Raw genomic sequence first — 18,542 nt, 5'->3', positions numbered from 1 at the left:
CTCAGAAGGAGTTTTGAGGATTAAATGAGTGAATATACATAAAGTACTGAGAGTTGTACCTGGCATGTAATACACAATTAATAAGCTTTAGCTATTTTTATTAACTCTATGGTTTTATGTATTTGCACATATTACTCTCTTTATCTAGGGTGCCTCTCCACTTTCCAATCCCACCTCCTTTTCACTGGTTCTATTTCATCTTTCAAGACGAAGTCCAAGCTTGCCATTCTTGGGAAGACTTCCATGGTTTTCTGACAAGGCCCTCTTACATACAACTCTATACCAATCGGTGTTGCTGCATACTGAATTTGTAATTTACACTTATGCACCTATTTACATATGCTCCGTAAGGGTAAGAGCTGTTTCCTCTTGTTTACAGAGTCCCTGGCTTTTACCACTGTACCTGGCACATGGTAGTCTCCCACTAAGCACTTGTCTAATGAATGAACAAATGAATGAGTGAATGAATAAATGAACACCTTTCCTTCCAGGGAGAAAAAGGCCTGTATGCCTTGAACACAGGTTTTTGAGTCTTCAAATACTTATTGCTAGCCTGGTGCTTGGAGTGTGCTCAAAAATGCTTTCTGAACTGACTGGAAATGCATTTAATTCTAATCAGATGATAATTATCTTTGGAGAATCCTTTAGACTTTAAAACCATGATCCATACTATATATTTATTAAAGTGTTAAGTTTGAGCTTTCCTCAAAATATACTCAGAAGTTTGGGGACCAAACAAGAAGGAAACTGCCTAAGCCAGAAAACATTTAAGGGCTTTCCTCTCATGAAACTTCTAGCAATGGCCCCTGTTTAGCCACCTGTGCGTGCATCCTGCCTCATCACGTGATACATACAAGAACAACACGGACACAACTCCTCTCTGCCTTGGCCGAGAAACATTCATCAAAGAACACAAACTTCTCAATAGGGCAGAAAACAGGGAAAGAAACGAAAAACAAAGAGGAAGATTAGTTTGCTTCAGCCACTGTTGTTTTTAAAAAAGCGCATGAGGCCGAATCACTGGAATCCTGAAACCAAAGATGAAATGAAGCTCCACAGCAAACCAGGGTTCTGTTCCTCCAAAACTTATGCCTTTCCAGAAATTCTGCTCTCTAGAGGTCAACGTCTAGTGGGCATGAGATGTAGTTAGACAGCACAAATTAACTCCTTAAGTATTACTGCAACTCCACATCAGTCTTTGGGAGTACATACATTAAGGAGCTATTAAAAAACAAAAACAGAAACAAAAACTAAATATAACTCAACAGTCCTGATGGTTTATAATGCATATACAATTGGTTCACCTGCGTCCTTTTGATTCTCTATTTGAAAGAGAAAGCACGACAAGGAGAGAAGAGAGAGAGAAACAAGAACACATATGCAAGGATTAATGAGCAAGTGAACCAAAATGCCCCCCACTTATGTGTGATACATGATGTTGGAAGGAAAAAGTTGCCCTTGAGTTCCCACCGCCCAGAAGTGTGGGGTCAATGCTGCACAAATAGAAAATTAGTCAAATTAAGTTTAATGTGAAGTCAAGCTGTGACACATACATGAACTCTCCAGTGACAACTAAGTCATATGTTCTAGCCAGAGCTTAGAGGACGAGGACAACTCCAAATCTCCAGAAAGCACAAGAAAAAGCTTCCCAGTTTCCGAGAACAGACAGGAGGCATATAAGATCCAACTTTTACAGAGAACGGACCACCCTGTGTGATCTACCCACAACAGTTCGACATCTTAAACATGGAAAAGAAAGCACGGTTTGGCCCCGACTGTCCTTTATCTGACACCTAACACATTGCTCCCCACCTAGCTGCTACCTTTTGATTGTGTACCAGTGACAAGCACCTTACAAATTGGGGTTACACACAAGCAAAGTAAAAATGCATTCAGGTCACAGACAGAGAATAACTGAAAAACTTACAGACAAATCTGAGTTTACCACAAACAAATGGCTGAATTGTCTAACCTGTGTTAGGCTGATAAAAGTGACTGGACTTCTCACACTGGGTTTCACAGACAGAATCAACAGACAAGCCAATGCTAAAAAACTTGAAGCAAGGAGAGTGAGTTGGTTTGGATCTGAATTTTCTTGAAATAATGAAAACAGAAAGAGTGAAGACAGCATGGCGAGGAGGTGGTAGGTACTCACGAATGGTTAAATCCATCACTTGGGAGGCCAAGCAGAAGACAGGATGCTCATACATTTCTCTCTTTTTCCCTATAAAAGAGGATTTGGGCATGCAAGAGGCTTAGGTCAGAGGTCAAGAGGTTATAGGTCATAGGTTAGAGGAAAACGTTACATTAGCTCAAAGGAAAATAGCCACAGAATATTTTGGGATAAACACAGGATAAAAGAAAAAGGAGTTTCAAAATTGGAGATCTATTGGATTAACCATTCAGCATGCCGTGAGTCACGAGAGAGATTGTGACCATGATTTTACACGTCTCTTTAGAATTATTTGCAAGAATACAATGACCGAAAACATCATGAATAAAGGGAAACAGAATTTCATTGATTGAAGGCTCCAAGATACTAAGGATTTCAGACTTTAGTATCTAAGGCTCTTGAGGTATTTCTTCATAAACATAGTCTCCAGCAATATTACTACAACTTCTTTCCAACATTCTCAGGGAACTAAGCTGTTAATGGTCACAGAGAATCTCAAATGTCAAAATGCAAGATTTCTTTGCCGGGGGTAGGATCAGAACCTTGTAAAAGAAAGTTGTCTGGTAGTAATATATTTAAAGCTGCCATGTCTCAGCCTATGGTGGACTATGTTCATGAAAGAAAACCTGATACATGCAGCCAGAGGATGTTGGGTTGTCTGAATTAACAATCCCAGCATGCTTTGAAATTGGTGTCACAGCCACTTTTGCAGGGTTAACGTCAAAAAGTGGCTGAGCCAATCACGGACAAGGAAGGAGAGAAGCGGAAGAGAGCAGGTAGTGTGGAATGAGGTACTTCTCTGAAAAGAGAGTTGGAAAAAAAAGATTGGTTTCTTCAAAGAATCCCCAGCCCTAAAAGTCACAGTGCAAAAGATAATTAACACAACCAAGAAGAATTGAGGCACAAAAGGAAATTACAGACCAGCTGATCTACTTCAGAAATGAATGCATTTTTACTTACAGATCTTAAAGTTTGTTTTTGGATATATTTATCTGAAAGAAGAGAGCAGATCTTACCAAAAGACTAGTCATAGCTAGACCAAGACCTACACATGAGGCAGCAGACGTGGCAACAGAACGTTTCTTGATCCCATCCCATCCCTGGCCTGGCCTAGAATTACTAGGTACCCGGTTGACTTTAACAAATACAACCAATCATTATGTCCTGGGAAGGTAAATGCTGGAATCATTATTTGCTAATATAGCCCTTTAACGATCTCCTTGTTCCTCTATTTTTGTCACTCATTACCAAGTCAAGAGTTGATAAACATCCTTTTAGTGCCCAATTCTTAAGTGTTTCTCCCTGGATGCATAACAACGAATTCATTACCACTGGTACACAATTTGCATTGTCAGACAGACAAAATTGAGAGAAGGAGGACATGGAATGTACAGAACACTGCGCATTTGACAATGACCTTAACCTAATTCTCTAAGGAAACAAGGACTTTGGCAGGGTAAGTGATGGGGTTTTGGTAGTTGATTAGGTCTCTCTTAGGTTTTCTTTTCCCAGTCATGTCCTGAAGGCAGACTATGGGCATTTGCTGGTTTTGTTTCGGTGTTTCACATGAGAGAACATCAGATTCCAGAATGCGGACACATTGAGTTTTGCACACAGAACTTCCACATTTATACACTTACACCACGGTCAAGTTGGGTGTGGTTTTCAAATCACCCTATAGCAGCCAACAGGGTAACAATGAAAAGTGATTAATACCTTTGCAAAGGAACAGGTCCCAAAGAACCATATCTTCTCAAGTAGAGTGGACTTTGGGCAATTGCTTGGTCATTAGTGACCACTTTCCTAAAACTTGAGAGGGCAGTGATAACCACCATCCTAGGTTTGGAGTAACAAGATTGAATAAGATCTAAAGCAAACCAGGAGCCATCAGAGACAGCCGAATACTAACCTGCCATCAAGTTTGAAAAGCTACCGAGAGACAAGATATGTTCAAGAGACCAGAAAGAGTTAGGCAAAATCTCGATGTTGCTTTATTCAATTCCTGTTTTACTTCCAATGCTATCAACAGTGGACAACAAACTGTTTAGTTTTCCTCTATTTAAAGAAGGTAGCCACCCTACAGAACTCTTTCATAGAAAAACATTAGCCACAGAGCAAAGTCAGGGCCAACACAGCCTCTTGGAAGGACCTTAGTTGTCTGATAACATCCTATATTCAAAATCCTTCCCTACAAAGACCGTTTCCTGAGACCCTGTGCCTTCAGTCATTTATGTGGCCACAGCTGAGGAAGCTATCCCATTTCAAGTGCTTTCAAGTTTCAGCTTAACATACAGAGATGGGCCACTGTTTTCTGGTGCCCGTCAGAAAAGAGACAGACTTCCCTAGGGAGGCATACCAAAATTTAAATTAAAAATTGGGGGCAGAAGGGGGCCTTACCTTCGATTTTGGCATACTCTGACAGCCGAGAATAGTTGACTAAAGCAGCCTGCTCTAGACATTTACGGATGACTGTTTTTACCTCCTCTTGTGGTACTGGGGTAACAATATCTTTCATCAAGACCTATAGGTGGAAAAACTAGGTTCTTAAGATGGTTCAATGAAATGTGTTACTCATTTACGTTTAAAGAATTCAGTTTAAAATTAGTTGTGAATGCCTCTTTGCAACTTAACATAGATTGAGTGCCATTGTTAAAGAGAAAATAAAAAATTCCAGTGCACAGTTAGGATGTCAAAGGCTGTCCATGAATCATGGAAGGGCAAGGAGCGTATCTTCAATATATCCTAACTATTTGAGAGTCTGGAGATAAAACATCTAGAATTTTGGCAATTTCTTCATATTTATTCTGGTATTTGATGAATGGTAAACAAATCCTTTAGAAATGACAATCTAGGCCATTCAACCACAATATTTAATTACCATGATGTTTATGTCTCTGTGTATATATCATTTGTCTTTTACTTTCATTCTTACCCTTTCCAAGAGCGAGAGGGTAGCTTTCAAAGCACCTTCAGGTCGACCAAATGGAAAGCAATACCTAAAAAAGACAGAAAAATGTTCAGGTTGCCTGAATCACTTACATTTTAGAATGAAATATGCTGTAACTTGATCCCTATGGCAACTCCCTCTCAGGAACAGAAAATGCTTTTTATTTTGTCACGTTGTGTTATGCTAATCTGAATTCACACCATATATGTGTGTATATAATGTATATATGTGTATGTGTGAATAATGACTAAAGAGAGACTCTGCAAATGTCTGCAGCAGAAAAGAATATTTCCAGTGATGACATAAGGCTCTGTTTAGATTTCTGTTGTGAAGGAGAACCATTTGTTAGCTCAAATGTGACCTTATAGATAATTATTGAGACCAGACCGGCATTAAACAATATTAGTTGAAACAGGCTAAAATGCAAACACACTTACCTAAATCCCCAGAGGATTAGTATAGGAAATACAGGGGTGTATTTTGAGCAAATTCATGATTCTACTAATTGTCCTTCCTTGATTGTAGTTTTTAATTGTTATTTGATCTTTTACTATTGGCAATGTATCTAGCATAGAGTGTATGACCCGTAAAGATTTATCCAGGAGGTTTCTGATGGCACAGATGGTACCTATGTCAGGTACCACTAAGAGTTCTAGTAACTATTTCAGGCTGTCGGAAGCCTTTCAAGACACTCTTCCTCATGGTACAAAAGGAACAGGATGGGCTACTGAAACCCAGACTATCCTATGTATGTATGCCATTTCTTCCACTTGCTGGCGGAGGGGCCTGGGGCAAGTTACTTAACTTCTCTCAACCTCGGTTTACTCCTTGTTTCAATGGGAATTACAATAACTACCTTACAAATTGTCCTGAGAATAAAAAAAAAATGAGTTCATTCTTATCCAGCCTCTAGTTCCCTGTGTAGGGCACAGGAAGCATTTAATAAATAGGAACTATTTACTATACTATTATAAATGCTCTTACTATTGATGAGCTCCTATTCCAAGATCTCTGGGTTCAGGACCACCAGTGCAGCATTAAAAATATCTAATTGACTCTAAGGGAGAAGTGCGCTGTGTGGTGCAAGGCTCAAGCCCAGACCCGCGAGCTGTCTCGAGAGTGCGGGGAAGTGCATGATCAGTCTGTCAAGGCTGAACCAAGATTCTTTCTTTCCCCACATAGGCCACTAGTCCTGTTTTCAGGTAACGGAGAAGGTGGGGATGCTCTTCTGGGTACCACTGCCTTCCTTCCCTATGAGAACTGATTCACAGGAGTTTTCACTGTGGGGAGGAAACCTTGAAGAAGCGTCAAATTCAACATTTTAGTAGATTTTTAAAAACAGATTGATGATCAGGGTCAGCTTACACAAAGAGGGCTTCGTTCTTTCAGTGGAAATAAAATGAACTTAAGATTTCAAAGTCTCCTGGATATTGGGGAACACTGTCTTGGTTGGCTTTTTCATTCAGCTATTTCTTTCTTATTTTTTTTACTGAAGTATAGTTGGTTTACAATGTTGTGTTAGTTTCGGGTGTATAGCAAACTGATTCAGTTATATATATATGTATTATATATATATTACATATATTCTTTCTCAGATTCTTTTCACTTATAGGTTATTAAAAAATATTGAGTATAGTTCGCTGTGCTATCCAGTAGGTCCTCATTCAGCTATTTCTAATATTTAGTGTGTCTCTGAGAGATTTACAGTTTTAGAAAATCAAGCCCTTAATTTGCCCCTCCCCAGTCTCAACCTCCTAAAAAGCCCTTTAACTCCAGATCCTTACCTAAAATGTGTAATCTGATTTTCCAGCAGAACCCGGAGTCTCTCTTTGATTTCTTCAAAACGTTCCTTTTCTTCAACAGTCACAGTTCCAATTCCATCAGGCCTGAAAGAAGACATGTCATGAGGTGACGGGAACCTCATACACTGACACCATCAAATCAGATCTCTAGCAGGAGGAAACTGTCCATTTTAGAAGAACAACTACAGTGATCGATGTGACTTTAGGACAAGTCCTGCTTTTCAGTGCCAGCGACTAGAGGGGATGGGGTATTTTGAGGTTATCATTTGGAGACATTTGCAGAACTGTTGCTCATTTATTGTGAAATGGTAAAATGTACAGAGGGGTGGCTTGCAGGTTAAAGCCAACCTCTAGACCTGCTCTGTTTGGCTCACAGCCTTTTGAAATTTTGAACTGCTTGCCAACATTTTTTACATTAGGAAAGTTTTATGATACAATTCTCTTGCAAATTTGGAACAGCTGGCATTAATTGGAGAGGGGCAACAAACAGCTTCTTCCTTAGCTGGGGCAGGCACTCTCCGGGTCCATATCTCTAATTTACATTACGTGTCTCTCTTGTGGGCACTTATGTTTGGGACTCCTGAACTATGCACACAAACTCCTATGAAAACCAGGAGTCCTGTAAATGTCTATATTTCCCAGAGGTAAATGCTGTTAAATGACTCACTTTCCAGCTTATAACTACAGATGTTCGGATTAATTTCACCACTCATGTATTAACTAAAGAACAAATTACAAGACATTGTACAAATTACAAGACCTTGATGAAAGAAATTGAAGAAAATTCAAATAAATGGAAAGATATCTTGTGTACATGGATTGGAAGAATTAATATAGTTAACATGTCTGTACTACCCAAAGCCATCTATAAATTCTACGCAATCCCTATCAAAATTCCAGTGGGATTTTTTTCACAGAAATAGAAAAAAAAAATCCTAAAATTTGTAAGGAACCACAAAAGCCCCAAATAACCAAAGGAATCCTGAGAAAGAACAAAGTTGGAGGCATCGCAATTCCTGAATTTGAACTATATTACAAAGCTGTAGTTATCAAAACAGTACGGTACTGGCATAAAAACAAACATATAGACCAATGGAACAGAGTTGAGAGCCCAGAAATAAACCCTTGCATGTATGGTCAACTAATATTTGACAAGGGAGCCAAGAATACTCAATGGGGAAAGGATAGTTTCTTCAATAAGTGGCAATGGGAAAACTGGATATCCACATGCAAAAGAATGAAATTGGATCCTTATCTTAGAACATTCACAAAAAAGAACTCAAAATGGATTAAAGACTTAAATGTAAGACCTGAAGCTGTAAAAATCCTAGAATGAAATATAGAGGGAAAGTTCTTTGACATTGGTCTTGGCAATAATTTTTTTGAATATGACACCAAAGCACAAACAACAGAAGCAAAATAGACAAGACAAAAAAAGTGACACTTTAGCAAATTAAAGAGCTTCCACATAGCAAAATGTAAAGACAACCTACAGCTGCCTAACATCTAAAGCTGAATTTCTCACTTAATAGTCTGTGACTTCTTTGAGACTCAGTTTCCTTATCTGTCAAATAGGGATAAAAACAGTCCTTCCTGAGGGCTTCTATAAGGGTTAATTAGCACATGGAACATGATAACACATACAAATCGCCTGGCACATAAGTGCTCAATAAATGTTTGCTATTGTTATTGCTAAAAAAAAAAGAGACAACCTATGGAATGAGATAAAATATTTGCAAGCCATCTATTTGATAAGGGGTTAACATTCAAAATATAGAAGGAACTCATAAAAAATAGAAACCCCCCCAAATAATTTGATTAAAAATAGGCAGAGGACATAGACTTTTTCCCAAAGAAGACATACAAATGGCCACTAGGTACATGAAAAGATGCTCAACATCATTAATCATCAAGGAAATACAAATCAAAACCGCAGTGAGATATCACCCCATACCTGTCAGAATGGCTGTTCTCAAAACAAAAAGACAACAAATACGTGCTGGAGAGGCTTTGGAGAAAAGTGAACCCTCCTGCACTGTTAGTGGGAAGGTAAACTGGTGCAGCCACTATGGAGACCAGTACGGAGGTCTCTCAAAAATTAAAAATAAAACTGCCAAATGATCTAGCAATCCCACTTCTGGGTATGTATCTGTATCTGAAAAAAAGGAAATCAGTATCTTTTTTTTCCCTCATTTATTTATTTATTTATTTTTTATACAGCAGGTTCTTACTACCTATTTTATACATATTAGTGTATCTATGCCAATCCCAATCTCCCACTTCATCCCACCACCATCACCCGCCTCACCCTCCGCTTTCCCCCTTTGGTGTCTATACGTTTGTTCTCTACGTCTGGAAAATCACTGTCTTGAAGATATATCTGCACCCCCATGTTAACTGCAGCATACTTGAAAGCTGTCAAGAGAGTAGATCTTAAATGTTATACACGCACACATACATACACACACACACACACACACACAAACACAGAGTAATTATACGAAACTAACCTTATGCAGTAATCATTTTACAATGTATCCGTGTATCAAATCATCCCATTGTACATCTTAAACTTACATATGGTATGTGTTAATATCTCAATAGGGGTGGAAAAAAGAACTAACCACATAGGCTATTTTTCAATCTTAGAGAACTACTGCTCATTTAATAGAAAGAATGACCCTGGCATAAATAAGTGAATTTCAGTTTAATCACAGTATTCTCATGTTTCTGAATCACCAATAGGTTCACACACATTTTCCTTATTTCCTTTGGCCCATTCAAGTTGAAAATACAAAGGAAGGCTGCATATTTATAGCCCAAATTTATCTCTGCCAAATTAGACGAAGGATAATCTGACCCATTCAAAGTCTTCAGCTCCCAGATCTTGTACTGACTTGTTTTGACTACTGGCTGAGCCAGTTTGCAGATTGGTGCGTCACCATGAAACTTCTATTGGAACATTCTTCAGTTTGCAAATGCAAGTCATCTTGAGACCAAACAAATGGTCTTATTTATAGGCCTTCTCAAGGATCCAGCAGAAGTTGGGAAAATCCTGTATACTAGACCAGTCTGACTGCACAAAAGACTTGGCAAAAGACAGCAGTGTACCTCCTGTTAGGGGTTTATTGGTCAGCTTCCCTTCTTTTTAAGTACTAAAAATGCCCTACTTGAAAAAAGAAAAAACTTCCCCTCACCCACTTTGTAGAAAATACCCCTAAATAGTAAAATGCTATACAGTCCATTTCTTCACACCCTCCTGAACTTAAGAGGCAAAATCGTAAATATCAGGTAGGCTGCTGGAATCCATACATGTGTCCTTAGTTTCAAATTTTCAGGAAAAATCTCAAATGTTAATTTACGGAATTTATTTAAAAATTATTTAAACATAAAATGCCCACAAATCTGTAGTTAAATCTCAGGATGAATTCACTGGCCCCACGAAATACCTGTGACACTTTCTGTAGTAACGTCTCATGTGTCTGTTATAATCTACAACTTTCTTTAGCTGTGGCTTTTGAATTTTGTTTATACAAAATTCAGCTTGCTAATGCACTGAACACATGTTTATATAATTGGCGTGTGTACATGCACACAATCGATTTGGGAAAAGTCGAGCCATTTTAAGCATTTTGTTTCTTAGCAGGGAATTAAGCCAGAGAAAAATGTTATTAAATATAAGGTACAATTCAGAGAGGAGTTTATAGATCACAGGAAAAAGCCTGAAAACCATTTAACACAGGCAGCCCAGAGATGTTTGTGGCCATTATTAGGAAATAAACCTCTCTGTGAAGAAAATCATTCCTTCCTTACCCAACAAGTCTTCTAAGGCAATTAGGCAATTAGAAGGCAGCTTTTAGATTCGTGTTTGAGATGAGAAAAACTGAACATTTAGTCTGTGCCTGGCTTTCCTGTAATTCTCACTACAAAGGGTATTATAAACATAACATCTGATTATGTTTTTTCCCCTTTTGTTCTGATGATTCACATTTATAACTATTAAAGGTATCAGACGGCAGCTTCCGTGTCTCCTTGAACTACTCTGTGAACACCATTAATCTCCCTATTCAAAAAAGGTAAACAACTAAAAATTATTGTCATTTCTTAAACTTGCTTCTTAATCGCCTATGTCAGTGTGAATAGTTTCTTTTTTTTTTTTTTTTTTTTTCGGTACGCGGGCCTCTCACTGCTGTGGCCTCTCCTGTTGCGGAGCACAGGCTCCGGACGTGCAGGCTCAGTGGCCATGGCTCACGGGTCCAGCCGCTCCGCGGCATGTGGGATCTTCCCGGACCGGGGCATGAACCCGTGTCCCCTGCATCAGCAGGCGGACTCTCAACCACTGCGTCACCAGGGAAGCCCGAATAGTTTCATTTTAAATAAATGAAACAAACCAATCTGAGTCTGTAAGACACATAGTACGGAGTTTACCAAAAAAAAAAAAACCAGGTGATAAAACACATCACAATTTCGACATCCAATGCACATTTATTTGTAATTGCCGGAATTGCTCTGAAATTATACTGGTAACAGGGGGTGTTATTTTACAAACTGAGGGAGAGATGTGCAGGAAAAATATAATTTGTCCAAGATCACAGGTTGTCACTCCATCAGTTAAAAAGCAAAAATATCCTTTGTGGGGTGTTTGATTTCTCATAGTTATTATTGAAAATTCTGTCAAACTTCGATTTCTCTTCCATTGACCCCTGTAATCTGTCAGTGTTAACTGTACAGGTTTTGGTAGATTTCTATGGATCTACTAACTGAAAAATCCTGGTTCAATATACAGGGAGCACTGTTCTCACAGAAGCAATGACATACTTTCCCTAGAGTAGTGGCCACCTGAGCCTGCCTCAGACTCACCTGGAAAGCTTGTGACAACTCAGACTGCTGGGGCACCTCACAGTTTCTGATTCAACAGATCTGGGGTGGGACCTGAGAACTGGCATTTGTAACAAGTTCTCTGGTACTGCTGGCTCAGGGAACCTTACTTTGAGAACCTCTGTCTTAGAGCGAAAAAATATTTGGTGGGTGGCTGAATGCATGAAACGGTATTTTTGGAATTGGGAATCCAGGGTTCCCAATTTCCCTTGGATTGAGTGAATTTGGAACCAGAGATCTTCTTTAAGAAGTATATGGTCCACTTATGAAGCTAGCAACCCCTTCCCAAAATGGCATTTGCACTGTTTTCTAGGTGCCATTCCAAGCAGTGCTGGCTGCAAAATAAGTAGAAGAATTGTACTGGTGTCTCTCAGAAGCCATGCTTTTGTTTCTCTGTTTTGGAAACATTTGGGGGTGATTCTGTAATTGTCATAAAACTGGCTCTGCATCTTGTTCTTTTCTCAATACTTCTAACACTTAAGGAATCACAAAGAATGAGAGAAGAGGAGGGCTGAAGCTGGATTTTTAAACTCCTACCTAGCAAATCCCAGGCTGTCTAGGAGCCTGAATCCTCTGCCCTCTTGTATCCTGACTGATACATTTTCAGCTGGTGGCTTTGCACTTCTTAGGGTCCATTGCCACTTCCTAAGGGCACTCGAATTTCCTTTGGAGGAATGACCTTGGCTGCATTGTGTGTAAACTGAGGAGTCTACTCTTCCTGCAGGCCAGCTCCTGCCTTGGGGGGGGTCGCTATACATCTTTGCCGGACTAAGAACTGCACTCAGCCAACTGGACACTCGTTCCCGGAACCTTTATATCGCATAAATGATGTAAGGATAAAAGAAACTGGTGGGGTTTGCTGTCTCAGCAGCTGTGCCCTGCCCAGCTTGTTCTCCCAGGTCGGTAGTTCTTAATCTCTGACTGTATCTTAGAACCAGTAGAGCTTTGAGACGTCCCACCCTCAAGCTCTGATTCAATGGGTCTGGAGCAGGGCCTACACATGTCAAGTTAAAGCTCCCTAGGTCATTCCAATGTGCAGGTAAGGACTGGACCACTGCTTTGATCCTGTTTCCTACTTTTCTGTTGCTGCCTTGATTCCAGTTTCCCCCTCCCTTTTTTTTTGAGGCTCCTGGCATCATCCCCATAAACTCTCTTTTATTTAGATTATCCAGCATTAGTTTTTGTTACTTATGTGGAATTGATGTAAGTTCATAAAGCACACATCCTCTGGCTCCCAATTTTAGTAGAAGCATTGATACCTTTGAACCTAGCTTTAGCAACACACACACACACACACACACACACAAGGAAATATGGCCCCTGGTCACTGGTTCCACCTAACTGCACACTGGCTAACCACTCACCTTTTGTATATCATGACCCTGCAAACTTGAGACAATATGCAGGTCAAGTGCAGTCATTTTTGGAGCCCTGTCAAAGACTGGAAGCTCTCCCACCTGCAGGCCATCATCGGATCCCAAAGTGGGCCTCTCGGGCCACGACAGACTATATTGCATCTGACACAGCAGGCATCTCTGGAATCCACCTTTCAAGTTTTCGGCAAACCATTTTCTCACTGTCCTTCACAAAGTTGACATTTTCGGCAGCACGATAGGAAAGATGTCACGTCGGCTGCTCTTCAAGTTCTTGTCACGGTGGTTAGCACCAGTTCTGTCATCTTCACTCTCCTCACAGCCTCCCATCTTGAGCCATGTCACAAATAATAATACATCTAGAGCTGTGTTTTTCTGGGTTCTTTGGGTTTTTTTTTTTTGTCAGATTAAAATGACCCTAACCCGGCTGCCCACACTTTAGGACTAGTTATGCAAATTCTTCTCCCTTTCCCCAAATGTTTCTGAGCTAGAGCCTGTTAATTAATGTCTATTGTAGGATTAATCCAATATGATTAAGCACAAGGCTTTTAATGTGCAATCCTTTATTTTGATGCTTGAAATTAAGTGTGAACATTTGAGCCAAAGAATTCAAGCTACCTTGTGTTTTGTGAAAGTGAAATGACCTCTTTGGGGGCGTTAAATTGTTGCTACTCACCCAGGTGAGCACGCAGAGTCCTAGCGTCTAATTATCCTGCTACCAGGGTTCTCCACATTGTTGAAAGCCGGGCCACAAAACCTCCGTTGGGAAGGTAAGATATCTTTTCAAGAAGGTCAGGTTACTAAATTAATTCAAAGCATACAATGATTGATGTGTTCTGCTATTGCATCTATTTGGTGATCAAGTGTAGAATCCAGTGTAAAAAGAAATGTGTGAATTCAACAAAAGAGGAAAGAGCGTCTGGTCCACCTCTCTGCATACAGCCAGCTTTAAGCTCCAATCACTATCAACAAAGGGTAAAACTCCAGTTGAAGTGGGAATATACTTTCTCTCCAAATGCAAATGTCCACATATGCCGGTGCAGGCACCGTAAACATGATATATTCTCTCTCTCCAAATGGATGCATGCCTACAGACCGCATTACAGATCCATGAAAATGTCCGTAAACAAGCATGATAACTGAATCCTACGTGCTCCAAAAATGTTCCAGCCCAGAAACACGAGAGCTGAAAGGGTCAGAGTGGAACAGAATATTTTAGTAGCCGTTCCTTGTAATGGTCCCTAAATAGAACATTTAGACCAAACACACTTTAACTTCTCTTTTTAAAAAAAAACTGACTTCTTCTAGCAATTCTTAATCCTTACAACTTCCAGAATGATACTTTTGAATTTGATCCTAGTGTGGAATATTTTCCTTTGTCTCTTTCAAATGGTTAATAACTACACATTCAAGACCGCACCAAAGCATCATCATCTCAAAAGGAGACATCCCCACTCACTCCTCTGGATGGTATGTGTAAGGCCAACTGGCCCGAGGCAGGGCAACACACTCAGATTCACAGGTTGCATCAGACCGAAACTCTCTGGACCACCCAGTTCCAGAAACTGACCTGGAGACATTCCGGACCACCCAGTTCCAGGAACTGACCTGGGGACTTTGCACCCAGCCCAGCCTTCCCGCCTTTCGAGGGGCGGGACTAACGGTTCCCCAGGATACCCGAAAAGACCACCAAATAAGGAATACCCTGCGCCCTCCCAGATTCACCACACCCCTTTACCTTCTTCCCCTTATAAAATCTTGCCCAACCCTCGCCCGGGTGCGACTTCTCTGGCCCCTTTCTCCCGGACCAGTGAACCTCACCCGGGAGCGCTCCCTAATGAAGCTCACTTGAAGCTTTCCTCTGTTTCGCGGTGCCGTTTGTTAAGATCCGACCTTACAGTATGTATAATCTCTAAGTTAATTATAAATTGTAATTAGGACTCTCACGTCCTGTAGTCACCGCTTCATTATGAAAGCCCAGCCTTACCCTTTCTTCCTCCTCTCCCTCCAGCCCATGCCCTTTTCTAATTATGCCCTGATGCCCTGGGGCTTAGACACGCTGCTAAAACAAATATATCAAGTGTTTGTATCACAAAGAGTAAGATAGGGAACAACAACAAGCAGTGTCTACATTACAAATGCACGTTGAAGCTTTTGAGGTTGGCTTTAGTCAGTTTGAAAAAGAGGCCAGCAGAGGGCAAAAATACACAGGTCAAGACTTTTCTGACTTGTTTACTGCTTTTCTAAATATGTAGCTATAAGCCAACAATAACAGAAGGTGTCTTCATTCTCTTATAAGGATGGGAGTGATGGAGAAGTCCCTCCCTCTGAACAATCTCACAGAATGTGGATGTTATTGGCACAAGGACATTAGTTAAAGTGGTTCAGGCTCTGCCCACGTTCTGAATGAAGCAAGAACCCAACAGATGATTAGAGAAATGGTATAAAATGTATGCATCGCAGGAAAGTACATATTTCTTTCCCCAGAGAAGGACCAATTTCCAAAATTTGTATTACATAGATTTTCCTTTTTGAGGACTAAGCGAAGAGGTGGATTTCTTTATTTCTAGACAAACATAGACAATTAGGTTTTTAATTCCACCCTGAACGCCCAATGACCTTATGTACAGATTTCTGAGTGGTCAGAGCAGTGATATGTGTGGCTTTTGGGTATCACACCTACCCTACCTAAATAGAGTGTAACATCTGAAAATATGTTTTTGTACCAATGAATCTAATAAACACAGCATGAGGACACACTGGTGGAATTTTAGAAGGAAAATGCACATTATTTGGATGGCTTGTCATGGGCCAGAGAGACTGCACCAATGAGACAGATGATGCAGCACATTTTATAAGATTTTGTGTCTGAGCTGGAAAATATGCTATTGTCATGGGACAGATTTCCTCTAGGAGGAGAGTCACATGGGTTAAAAGTTAAAATATAAGCTCTAGAGAAAAGTTTTTCTCGGGATGCAGATTTTTACTTGAAATGTGTTTGGACTTTTTCCCCCTCCTTCTTAGAAGTCCTTCTGCTTAGGTGAAGCTGGTTCTTTAGGATTTAGAGAGCATGACGCAGACATCTGTAAGGCCAGCACTACCTGCTCAGAGCCAGGAGAGGAGGCCAACCAGCCACGTGCTCCTGTCCACAAGTGCAATAATGCCTGTGTCAGTGTGTAACATGAGACCAAGAATGTGAATGTCACTGTCATCCCCCAACCATGCCTGCCTGCTACCAGACTGCTGTATTCACAGGATGGTAAAAGAGAACTACGCTGCTATAGTCTTTTCTCTCTCTTTTGGGGAGGGAGAGTTAAAAACACCAGACATAATGTCATGATGGGTGTATGTGTGTGTAACATGGACAGAGAGAAAGGGAGGAAGGGAAGGAGGGAAGCAGAAATTGGAGAAGAAGGAAAAATATACATACGCAAAATGACTCATTTACTTCCAGCTAGGCATTCCCCAAAAAGAAATAAAGGAAACCATTATGTGACATGGATTGGGAGTGAGGGACCCACATTGGAGGCAAGGACATGGTCAGTAAAGCTGTGGTCCGGGCATGGATTGGGAGTGAGGGACCCACACTGGAGGCAAGGACATGGTCAGTAAAGCTGTGGTCCAGGGGAGAGAAGACAGAGACCTGAATTCTGGCGGTGGCATCGAAGAGAAGGAGAAGTGGATGGACTTGAGAGATATTTAAGGGCATCGACAGGGCATGGTAACTGAATCCTTGTGACGTGCTGAGGAAGGAAACATCAAGCATGGCTCCCAAGGTTTTGTCTTGGGCAACTGGGTGGATGGAACCACTTACTGACTTAGGGAAGCTGATGGAGTAACAGAGGAGAAAAGTGAGCTCCATCTGAGTGTTCAGTTACTCAGATCTAAGCCACAGGGATCACATGGTCTTTGCACACAAGTGGCACCTTGGCTCCAAATACATCTCCCAAAGAATCCTTGGATGCATTTTCAGAGATTTCTAGGACTCATGCCCTCTTACATCTGCTTACAGACTCATTAATCTACGCAGCTTACTTTGGACTGGGGCGTTGGCATTATGGATTTGTTAATTGCTGATACAATGTACTTTCTCTGCAGGCCATATGTGAAGAACAGCACTGGCATTCAAGAAATGTTAAATAATAATGTAAATGAGAAAAATTTCCAATCCCAATAATAAAGGGATCCAAGGAACATTGACGCAACTTGCAATCATCGGAGCTGTTTGACTGCCTTGTCATTGTGGGACAGTGACCAAAGTGATGTTAATCTAAATGTCATCTAGAAAGAATACTAAAAATATTATGGTGAAAATTAAGTACTGCAACCTTAGGAGCTGATTTAAAAATTAGAAGATATAGCGATTTACATCTGTGGATCTGATGATCGCCAAGTGCAACCAGCTGAACATACCCACATTTTCCTTTTCTTTCCCTCTCTCTCTGAGAAAATGGGTTCAGTTTTAAAGAGCTAGTGCAAACTAATGTTCCCTTCATCAGTGGTTCTTAAATGTTGCTACATATAAGATTTTAAAACCATGATGCTTAGGCCGTATCCCAGACTAACTAAATCAGAACCTCTGCAGGCGGGGCTAAGGCATCAACATTTCTTAGGCTCTTTAAGTGATTCCAACGTGCAGCCAAGTTAGACTACCAAGGCCTTGCGTAAGCAGGATCTGCAGACCAAATGCCTTGGAAATACGTGGGGAGGAACTGATTACAAGGGCAGATGCTTGACTCCATCTAAGACTTGCTGAATGAAATTATTTGAGGATGGGTCCTCATACTCTCCACTTTAACAAACTCCCCCTGTGATTTATATGCACCCTACAGTGTGACACCCCCTGCACAAGCTGAAAATCAGTGTCATGCCTTTAGACACAGAATACGTCTGTGTAAAAGAAACCAGAGTCCAAGTAAAAAGGAGGAATTTCATCCCATCACCTGGAAGTTGGATGTTTTGGGTTTTGTTTGCAGGGGGCTGCCCTGTGCATTGTAGGGTATGTAGAAGCATACCAGGCCTCTACCCATAGATGACAACAGCACCGCCCTGCCCCAGTGTGACAATCAAAAATGTCTCCAGGCGTTGCCAAGTGTCCCCAGGGGAGGAGATCACCCCTAGTCAAGAACCACTATGCTAAAAGATTCCAAACATGTGATGGTTCCATATCTTCCACTGCTTGGAATTATGAACAGCAAACACCTTCCTGATTGACCAGATATGTCTACTTTGGATTAGATACTTTAGATTCAAGTAGGTCTAGTGTTTCACAGAGACAGGGCACAGGTTTTCAAAGAAGGTGGGATAAACTCAGTCACCAGCACCTGAGCCATCACTAATGATGTCCAGTTGCAGTAGGGCCGGGCTCT

At 40.7% G+C, this 18,542-nt stretch overlaps 1 protein-coding gene across 30 annotated transcripts in view; it reads right to left on the bottom strand.

Annotated features, from left to right (window-relative positions):
• The window catches only part of CADPS (calcium dependent secretion activator), a 783,217-nt gene that overhangs the window by 119,602 nt on the left and 645,073 nt on the right, over window positions 1-18,542 (bottom strand). For 12 of the 30 annotated variants that reach the window (XR_007479444.1, XM_049715275.1, XM_049715276.1 and 9 more), the window contains 5 exons: window positions 6,905-7,006; window positions 5,106-5,169; window positions 4,571-4,694; window positions 2,156-2,224; window positions 1,305-1,322 (listed from right to left, as the gene is read on the bottom strand). Coding sequence is in view for 29 of the 30 variants with exons in the window: in XM_049715275.1 (XP_049571232.1) it covers window positions 1,305-1,322; window positions 2,156-2,224; window positions 4,571-4,694; window positions 5,106-5,169; window positions 6,905-7,006 (377 nt within the window). In the remaining variant the exon portion in view is untranslated. The remainder of the gene's footprint in view (window positions 1-1,304; window positions 1,323-2,155; window positions 2,225-4,570; window positions 4,695-5,105; window positions 5,170-6,904; window positions 7,007-18,542) is intronic. The other 18 variants (XM_049715258.1, XM_049715261.1, XM_004267976.3 and 15 more) reach the window with 3 other exon arrangements.

Source organism: Orcinus orca, chromosome 10 (genome assembly GCF_937001465.1).
Source record: "Orcinus orca chromosome 10, mOrcOrc1.1, whole genome shotgun sequence".
In the NCBI taxonomy this organism is placed as follows: domain Eukaryota; kingdom Metazoa; phylum Chordata; class Mammalia; order Artiodactyla; family Delphinidae; genus Orcinus; species Orcinus orca.
Note: the sequence above shows the minus strand (reverse complement) of the source record. Positions and strands in the feature narration are given on the sequence as shown.